Source organism: Harpegnathos saltator, unplaced genomic scaffold (assembly GCF_003227715.2).
Source record: "Harpegnathos saltator strain DR-91 unplaced genomic scaffold, Hsal_v8.6 scaffold110, whole genome shotgun sequence".
NCBI lineage: Eukaryota > Metazoa > Arthropoda > Insecta > Hymenoptera > Formicidae > Harpegnathos > Harpegnathos saltator.
In genome coordinates, this window is record NW_020229885.1 from 205,545 (window position 1) to 215,391 (window position 9,847).

A 9,847-nucleotide genomic window follows, 5' to 3' on the forward strand; every position below is an offset into this window, starting at 1 on the left:
GTTGTGACCTTAATCCCGACGCATGAGTATAGCAGACCGGGCCCCCACAATAGTAAGAGGGGTACCCAGTCTGACGGGGGTCACGCGAGCGCGGACGTGAATAAAAAGGGAAAGGGGACCACCAATAAAACGGTGATCCATTCGAACGTCATCCTTTCTCAAAATTCGAGAATCCCGATGGTTAGAGACAGTTACGGGAGGTTCGTCGCTAGAGCCTCAACCAGCAAGGAGGCCACTAGCAGCAAAGGGGCCATTACCATCCAGGCCACAAAGAGGAAGGTAGAGACGACGAGTGGGGGCTCAACCGCGTCGGTTGTAGCACAACCGAAGCCCCTGTGTTGGTCCCGGATAGGGACCCACGGGACAGGAAACCTACACGTGGCCGGTACATTGGCATACGGCAAATAAAGGAGGCGGCAGATGTCAAGAAGGAGAAGGCGGAAATCCGCCTCGAGACGGAGATCGCGGACCTCCTCGGTAGGGACATCCTTCGGTCTCTGAAGGATGAGTGCCCTGCCGAGGAAGTCTTTAAAGACGCAGCCTCGATGGCGCTTTTGAGGGAGGCCAAAACTGCGGAGCTGGCCACGGAGGTGGGCCGTGCTCTTGGCGCGATTAGGTTGGTAGTACGGAGGTCAAAAACCCTGAAGGGGACCTTCGTGTCACTGATGAATCGCGCCGTGGCCACCTCTGAGGTCGCCATGACAACCCTCATTGCGAGAGTTGCAGCGCAAGACGGAGAGGAGGAGATTGTCTCCGCGGCAAGCAAGGAGACAGAGGAACTCAGGGAGGAACTCAGAATCCTTAGAGTCAAGAACCGGAGTTTGGAGGAGCAAGTGATGGCCATGCAGATTGCAGCTGGTCCGTCACCAACGCCGCAGATCAGGACAATATATGCCGAGGCAGCTGGGGGAAGCAGGTCCTCGACAGCGGAAGTGACACGCCCTGGCCCATCTGGCTTGGGCCTGGGACGAAGAAAATGAAGGTGCAGAAGAGGGCCATAGTGGATAATTCCTCGAGTTCACTAGAGGAGACAGGGATGAGGGGTTTTTCTGACAAGATCCCGGTATATAATGACAACATGCCGGGGAATGCCCTCCCTCCCGCCCTTAGACCCCTAATTAGGGGGTCCAAAAAGAGCTGGAGGCACACAAACTTGAAGCCAGAAGGTAAGGAGGCATACAAAGCTTTCTCGAGGGGAGTTGAGTACTTCCTGCAGTGCAGGGAGAGGGTAAGGATGGATAAGGGGTCCTAGATCCCGGATGTGGAGGAGTTAGCGCGTGTACTTGCTCCCACCACCACCGCTCAGGTTCCCCTGGCCGGAGAGGCGATAGCCAAACCGGCCGGGAATGGGGGTACGGAGGTGAGCGAGATGCAAGTACATAAAAGAAAGAGAATTGATACGGAAAAGAGGAGGGAGAAGAGGCTGAGGCGGGCGGAAAGGAACAGGCAGGAGAGACAGAAACAGGAGAATCAGCTGCTAAGAGAGGGGTCCCAGAGACAGGTGGTCCAAACATCGAACCGGGAGAGGACCATGGTGGTCCCCTCCCAAACTACCAACAGGGCCCTGACCAAAGTAGGGGAAGGGAGAAGTCAGGAACAGGACCGGAAGGAGAAGGAGGCAGGACCTCGCAACGGGAAGACCGTATGGGGGAAAAAGAAGAATCCTGATCCCCCCAAGGAGACTCAGACGACCACCTCCCAGGTACCCGGGGTTCCTGGTCCTACGGCGTAGAGTAAGGTGGCTGGAAGGAAGGAGAAGAGGAAGGAGAGGAGGGAAGAGAAGAAAAAAGGCGGGAATAATCCCTCCTAAACCTGCTCCCGATCCGAAGAGAGGGGGAGCTGTGACGGTGTGCCGAAGCCGCCTAGATCAGCGGCCGTCACTGTTACGTGCCCGAATGACTCTTACAAAGAGTTTATGGTTGAGGCCAGGCGCCAGATCAAGCCAGCAGACGTGGGCATACCGGGGGCCCTAAAAATCCGTACGGCCCGAACCGGGACCTTAGTTATTGAGGTGCCTGGCCTCAACGCCGGGGCTTCCGCCGACCGGCTTGCGGAGGAGCTCCGCAAGCTGGCGGCGGAAAAGGGCCCCGACTATCGCATCCGGAGACCGGTGAAGATCGCAACGTTGCGAATCATCGGGTTGGATGCGACGGTCGGGGCCGATGAGGTGGCGGGCGCTGTGGCCCTCGTTGGGGGGTGCCCGCCTGCGGAAGTCTCCGTAGGTGGACTCAAACCTCACCCAGCAGGGGACGGCCATGACTGTGGTGCAGTGCCCGCTCGCGGCGGTCTGCAAGGCTACCAAGGCGGGGCGGGTCCAGGTCGGCTGGACCCGAGCCAGGGTGACGGTGCTGTCTGTCCGCGCTTCAGATGCCTGGAGCAGGGACATGTGCGCGGGCGATGCGGGAATGCCGTCGACTTCAACGATAATTGTTATAGCTGCAGTACCCTTGGCGACCGCGCCAAACAATGCCAGGCGGCAGTGGTGCATTGCCCGGTCTGCGCGGACGCAGGCAAGAAAGCCGACCACAAAATCGGTGGACCTGCCTGTAAACCTTTCACGGGCCGGGAGAGAAGGAGGAGGGAGGCAAGCAAGAGGAAATAGGCAGAACCCAACCCGAATGGGGAGACATCGAGATCTTCCCCCCACTTGCGGAGGACAAAGGGCAGGCCGGACTGGCTTCCTCATTGACTGTGGAAGTAGGAGACAGAGAGGCGATCGAGCTGGCCTCCCATCCCACGGGGGAGGAGATCCAGATGGCGGTGGAGGCAGTACACAGCTGCGTCCTGGACCCCACCGCACCGATGGAGATTCCGAAGGAGGTATGCCCCAACGGGAGAAAAAGAAGAGGGGAGCTCTGGAGGCGGCGACCCCAGTAACTGCACCGGAGGAGAGGACGGCAACGGGAGAAGAGGAGTCGTCCCTCCGAAGGTGACAAAGGAAAAGGTGAGGAGGGTGGAGGTTGTGGAGACCCCACTCTCAACAATTGAAGAGGGGGAGTCGGGGACGCGCCATCCCCGGCTCCCCTGATTGGCGACCATCCCTCATACTCCCGAGAGGAGGGGTTAACGCAGGTAGGGACCTCCTATGTAGAGGAACCCGAGTTGCAGACCTCCACGGAGGCACCTGACGGCCACCATGACGGATGATCCCCCCGGGGAGACAGGAGCGTCGTCACCGCCGCCTAATGTCTCCCCTGAGGGATCAGAGATGGAACGCCCGAAAGAGGCGTGAACGGCATCGTCTTTACGCTACTCCAGGTCTCCCAAGCCAACCTCGGCCACGGCGTCCGGGCCCAAGACCTGTAGGTGCACAGGCTTGTGGAACTGGGTGCCGGGCTGGGGGTAGCCACCGAGCCGTACTTCATCCCGGCCGGTAACCCCAACTAACTGGGTAGCAAGTGCGGCTTGGTGGCTGTGGTGGCCAATCCCGCAGCGGGCTCCCCCCTCTGTAAAATCAGGAAGAGGGGAAGCTCGTATGTGGCAACTGACTGTGGATCCGTCACTGTGGTGGGGGTTTATCTCCCCCACCGCAGGAATAAAGAGGGCCGCGGTGAGCTTGCCCGCATTATGAGGGTCCTGGACAGGGTCGGGGACGTAGTACGGTGGTGCCATCCCCGACCCGTAGTTGTTGCCGGGGACTTTAACGCCCACTCGGACGAGTGGGGTTGCAGTCCCCGGCAGAGGAACCCTCGGGGCAAGGCCGTGGCTGACTGGGTGGGGAGATTGGGCCTCGTGTTGATGAACACGGGATCCACCAGCACCTGCGTGCGGCCGGGGGGGCAAGTCGGTCATAGACTTAACGTGGGCCTCCCCCTCGGCTGCCCGGGAATTCCGGGAGTGGGTGGTGGAGAAGGAGATTGAGTCACTATCGGATCACCGATATGTGACGTGGTCTCTCCGACACCCTACACCTCACGGGGTGCTGGACCGCCATCCAGGGCAGGGGGACTTTCCCCTCCCCCAAAAATTGGCCCTCGGTCGGCTTGACGCGGATAGGTTTCAGGCGACCGTCCTTGTGGCCATCTCGATCAGAGGCCAGGTGAGTGAGACCCCAGCCCCCCTCTTGAAGGGGTTAGGGAGGTGGTGGGCATCGTGGCGTCGGCATGCGACGCTGCGATGCCCCGGTTCCACCCCCGCCGGCGCTGGGCTGCGTACTGGTGGACGTCGGAGCACGCGAATATCCGCGACTCCTGCGTCCAAGCCAGGAGGGTATACACCCGGGCCCGGCGCGACGGCGGGAATGTCGCGGGGATGAAAGAGGGCTACCTCCAAGCGAGGGAAGCCCTCAAAGCCGCTATCGCCGAGGCAAAAGAGGGAGTCTGGGAGCGCGTAGTGAGTTCCCTGGACGAGGATCCGTGGAGACGCCCGTACAAGCGGGCTGTCGGCAAGATACGCCCGTGGCCGCCCCCGCCGACGGAGTCCATGGATCCCCAGGACCTCAGGGGGCTCCTCGACATCCTCTTCCCGAGGGCGGAGAGAGATCCCCGTTCCTGAGATTCAGGAAGGGGACTGGGATGAGGACCTGGGGGTCTCGCCAGAGGAGTTTGCCAGGGCCAGGAAGAAGTTCGGGGCCAAGGGCAAAGCCCCTGGCCCTGACGGGATTCCTGGCCGCGCCTGGGCTTTCGCCCTCGGCGATGGAAGCCTATCCGCAGCCACGCGGGAGGTGATGGAAGGATGCCTCAGGGAAGGAGTCTTCCACCTGTAGTGGAGGAGGGCCAAATTGGTCCTCCTTCCGAAGGAGAACAAGACGCCCGGTGGGTCGCTGGCCTATAGGCCAGCCTGCTGGACGAGGCGGGCAAGATGTTGGGACGCATCATCGCTGACCGCCTCGTCCAACATCTGACCCTGGAGGGGCCAGATCTTCACGGCAACCAGTACGGGTTCAGGCCCGGACGGTCCACGCTGGACGCGATCCAGCACATCCAGGACCTGACCTGTACCGCCGTGGAGGAGGAGGGCGGGGTGTTACTCGCGGTGTCGTTGGATATCACCAACGCGTTTAACACCCTGCCCTGGCCGGAGATTGGACGGGCCCTGGAATACCACGGGGTGCCCGTCTATCTCCGCATTCTGGCGGCGTACTTCAGGGACAGGGACCTCGCCTACTCTGGGAGAGGCGGGGTCCAAGACCGGCGGCAAATGGAACGCGGTATTCCGCAAGGGTCCGTTTTGGGCCCCCTGCTATGGAACATCGCGTTCGACCGGGTGTTGCGTTCTCCTCTCCCCCACGGCTACCACGTGGTCTGTTACGCAGACGATACGTTGGTGCTGGCCGAGGGAGAGAGCTGAGGGGAGGCTCGACTCCGAGTGGAGGCGGCTCTACACTCGGTGGTGGGCACTATCAGCGACCTCGGGCTCAAAGTGGCACCCCAGAAGACCCAGGCCATGTTGTTTCATGGTCGGGGTCGAGGGGGGGTGCGGCGAGCCCGGATCCTGGTGAATGGTGTCCGCGTCCGCGTTAAGCTTACAATGAAATATCTGGGCTTGACGTTGGACAGCCAATGGGGATTCGGGCCACATTTCAGGCACCTGGCCCCTCGGGTCCGCAAAGCAGGCATGGCCTTGGTCGGCCTGATGCGGACCCAGGTGGGCCCGGGATGGCGGGCTCGCCGCCTGTACACGGGTGTCGTGCTCTCGATCGCCCTGTACGGGGCACCTATTTGGGCGCACCCGGTGCTAGTGAGGACGATTCGGGGGTACGGCACCGTTTCGTATATAGCGGCGACACCCTGGCCGGCTCCCCCCAGTGGAGCTCTTCGCCGAGGAAAGATACCTCCTCTATTGGTTTACCAAGAAGCTCCGCGAAAGGGAGGGGGGACTAACGGCCAGAGATTTGGAGGCCCTGGAGGCCCAAACCCGTGTCCGGGTCTTCGACAAGTGGTCTGCCGAGTTGGCATATCCGCGAGGATTCGGGCGCCAGACGGCCGAGGTTGTCTGCCCCTGCCTACCAGAGATTGTGGGCATGCGGGGGCGTGAACTGTCCTTCCACTTGGTGGTACTAACGGGGCATGGTTGCTTCGGAAGGTACCTGCACCTAATAGGGAAGGAACCCTACTTAACCATACCTACCGTAACCTAACCACCGGGTGCCACCACTGCCCGGAGGCCGGTGGTGGACTCGACGCGGCACACGTTCGTGGAATGCGATGCGCGGAGTCAGCAGCGCCGAGTCCTGGCCCGGGCGGTGGGATGCCTGGTGGAGGACCTCTCGCTCTCGCGCATGGTCCAAGCCATGTGCGGGAGCGAGGAGACATGGGGGCGGCGGGCTCCTTCTGCAGAGACGTCATGTCCCAGAAGGAGGCCGCCGAGTGTGAGCGTCGTACCAACCCCCGTCGCAGGGTGCGGCGGAGAAGAAGGAGACGCTCCCCGGGAGTAGGTAGCGGGCCCGAGGTGGCGCCGGCCGAGGAGGAGCGACCTGCGGTTAACCGGAGGTCGCCCCCTCGGCCGCCTCGGACTCGCGGTCGACTTCGGACGCGCGGGGGAGGGGCGTCGGGAGGGGTGTGAAAACCCGCCCGCCCTCCCCCATACGTCGGTAGAGGGAAGAAAGGGGGGAGTGGGGAAATGGTCTCACTCCGCCCCCTCCGGAGTGGGAAACCACTCTAGGGAGGGGGCGGGAAGGAGGGTACGCATGTCCCCTCTCTCCCGGAAGTTGAACCTGAAGGCCAACCTGATCGGTCAACCGATCGGGGCGCCGCGCCCTGACCTTCTCCTCATGGAGAAGGGCTTGGGGCGCAGCACTTGGGCGTGGGGCTCTCTTGAGCCCTGGGGCCGGGATGTCGGGGAGGGATGCTGGCGCAGTTCCCCTGACTCCCCCCATCTCGGTCCGACTGGTAGACATCCCGCAGGGGTTTTAGTGAGTAAGAGTCTCACATAATCCCCTGCCCCTCCTAGGGGGCGGGCGGTACCCATGATGGGTTTCCCCTGCGTTATCGAAAAAAAAGATACGCCGGGGTTCGCCTGGATTCCCCGTAGCAGGATGCCGAAACACTCTGGCCCCTAACGTCCACCCCCTTCCCTACCCTATCCCTCCCACCCGAAACCCACCCTTCTCTGAACCCGAGGAGCTCTTGGCAAGCGATCCTCCCCATCCGGCCCTCTCTCCGGTTGGACCAGAGGTACTACCCCGATGGATCTACGAATCGCCTGTACCTCCTCACCACGACAAGGTTGCACCACATCGAGGAGGCTCTCGAATATCATGAGTATCTGTCAGCAGGAGCAACATTTTCTAAACTGGATGTTTCCAAGATCGACGCGTTTATATATAGTTAAATCAACGTCGCATTTAAATTAAATCTCAACGATCCGTCAGCAAAATCAATTTTGTTATTCACGGGAAACATGCGGTTCGTGAAGCAACCGACGTCGATATGCGTGACAAATTTCGACAATAGAACGCAATCAATGATTGAGCAAGAGGCGCGCAGGCACGGAAACATGCTTCCGAACACCACACACGGCATCATATGCGGTCCCTCGAATTGCGACAAGACGAACGTTCTGCTTGTTAGAAAGTCCGCACGTCTATGTTTCGAGAACTTGTACGTGTACTCGAAATCGTTGCAACAATCTAAATATCGCTACTTGGAAAATCTGCTGACACCTATAGATGAAATTGGATACTTTACATTCTTCAATAACAGCGATATGATTCCAACGACCGAAGCGCTCAAAAATTCCATTTTTGTCTTTGATGATGTGGCATATGACAAACAAGATACAATAAGAGAATACTTTGCAATGGGTCGTCATTCGAACGTTGACTGTTCCTATCTCTGTCAGACGTACGTAAAAATATTCAAGCATCTTATACGGGACAATGCAAATCTTCTGATTCTCTTTAAACAGGATAGTACCAACTTGAAACACGTGTATAACGATCATGTGAACACTGACGTGTCATATGAGGATTCCAGTGCATTGTGTTGCAAATGTTGGGAGGATAAATATGGTTTCACAGTGATTAATAAGGACAGCTCAATAACCAACGGACGATACAGTAAAGGATTTAACGACTTTGCTGTGCTGAGATACACAGTCGTCATTGTAACCTCAACGTGGTAACATGTTCAGCGTCCACGAGACAAACATATCAATGATGAATAGTAGTGTGAGGACCATGGATCGTGAAAAGATAGCGGAAGAGATTGCGAAAACGAGTGAATCGATCCGCAAGAAGTATCGCGCTTTGAAAACCGGTAGAATGGTGGAAAATGCTGCATTGGAGAGACACTTTAAACCTATTATTGAACCTCTCAAGCAAATCGCGGGAAGCAGCGCTAATGTGGAAAGTAATGTTAATGTTAAAACTGAGCCACTATCAATGAGTACAAGCGAAGAAACAAAGAGTATAATATTAAAACCCGAAAAAAAGATAAAGCCTAAGGCAAAATTTTCACCAGTCGCATTGATTACACCGAAACGGAAACTATTAAACCTCTGATAGTTCCTATATCGACAGGAGCTCTACAATATGAGGAACTACATGGAATGTCACATGAACCTTCACCGATCGACAATCTACCCATTGATGATGATGATGATGAGAATATTTTCGAAATCCCTGATGAACCGGTAGTGACATCCGTTAGACGTCAGTTGCGAACGTACAAAGGACAACAAACTTTACATGATCATTTTGGTCCGTTAGATCAAAAATAACATATATGGGAGTTGTGCTAAGTAGTGGAAAAGATAACACCATAGATTATGTTTACGGCGTACATCTTAGTAACGATGGAGCGATGCTTGGTAATAAACATATCGATGTGGACAGAGACGATAATATAATCATAGACGAAATAGGATACATTGGAACACCCGGTCTTTACGAGCTAATATTCAAAAGAATCTCCGACGATTCTGTGTACACCGAAGCTAATATGCAAAAATACAAAAGTATACTATTAGCAATTAATACTCATAGACACGGGTACCTCCCGCAAAATCCTATACTCGGTAACAAGGGACAGAAATATAAACATATGATCGCGCCTCTAGTATCACATGAGCAATAAAATGGGAGAAAAAAGTTTATACGCTAGCTATGATGACCTTAACTGACAGCAATATCGATTACGTGCATTGGGATGATCCCAACGAGCTGGTGGATCGTTTACGATTGCTTGACGCTTCGCGCCAAGCTGGCAACAACTCGCACAATCACGAAATATTATCGATTATCGAAGAACTCCGCGAAGCTGGTCTCTCATTATAAATTAATCAGTGTGGCATTGACGCGAGTCTGTCAGTCGGTACAATTTGCTCCGAAATGTCGATGAATAAGTATGGAGTGTCGCGAGAGAGCAATGATGTGAAAACTGATCGAGCGCATCAATGGAATGAACACGTTAAAAATTAAATACATAAAAATGCCTTTTGTTTAAATGCTGCCAAAGTTTTTGATGCAAAGTCGCGCAAGATAAAACATGTAGCACAACCTGTAGCCGAGAGTGACGTTGCAACCAAACGATACGTGGAAGAAAGTGTTGCAGATGTGAGAAATCATTTGAACAACGTTGCAACCAAACGACACGTACAAGAAAATGCCCTTTGTCTAATCGCCGATGATAAAGGTTTTGACGCAACACTGCACGCGATACATCATGTACCGTGGCCGAAAGTATTCAATGAGGTTGCGCACAAAAATTATATGGATGAAAGTATAAAGTCTATAAAACTTCTACCGCATGAGAGTAACGTTGCGACGAAGCAGTATATAGATGAGAATATAAATTCTGTAAAGCTTCTACTGCATGAGAGTAACGTTGAGACGAAGCAGTATGTAGATGAGAATGTTAAAAAATTGAAGGATTGGCTGGAAGACTACCGGAACAAAAACATACAG

The 9,847-nt window shown here is 56.0% G+C and overlaps 1 protein-coding gene across 1 annotated transcript; it reads left to right on the forward strand.

Moving 5' to 3' along the window:
* The first annotated feature begins 4,800 nt into the window (after positions 1 to 4,800).
* LOC105192429 (uncharacterized) lies at positions 4,801 to 6,079 on the forward strand. The gene is made up of 3 exons (XM_011156569.2): positions 4,801 to 5,162; positions 5,499 to 5,679; positions 5,795 to 6,079. The coding sequence occupies exons 1-3, from the start codon at positions 4,801 to 4,803 to the stop codon at positions 6,077 to 6,079; spliced, it is 828 nt and encodes a 275-aa protein (XP_011154871.2).
* Positions 6,080 to 9,847: the final 3,768 nt, after the last annotated feature.

What these genes read in the sequence shown, in the direction of transcription:
- LOC105192429 (XM_011156569.2), top strand. Translation starts at nt 4,801, where the DNA reads ATGTTGGGACGCATCATCGCTGACCGCCTCGTCCAACATCTGACCCTG. An exon ending in GAACGCGGTATTCCGCAAGG is followed by an intron (nt 5,163 to 5,498) that starts GTCCGTTTTGGG and finishes GACGTTGGACAG; the next exon opens with CCAATGGGGATTCGGGCCAC. An exon ending in TTTGGGCGCACCCGGTGCTA is followed by an intron (nt 5,680 to 5,794) that starts GTGAGGACGATT and finishes TGGTTTACCAAG; the next exon opens with AAGCTCCGCGAAAGGGAGGG.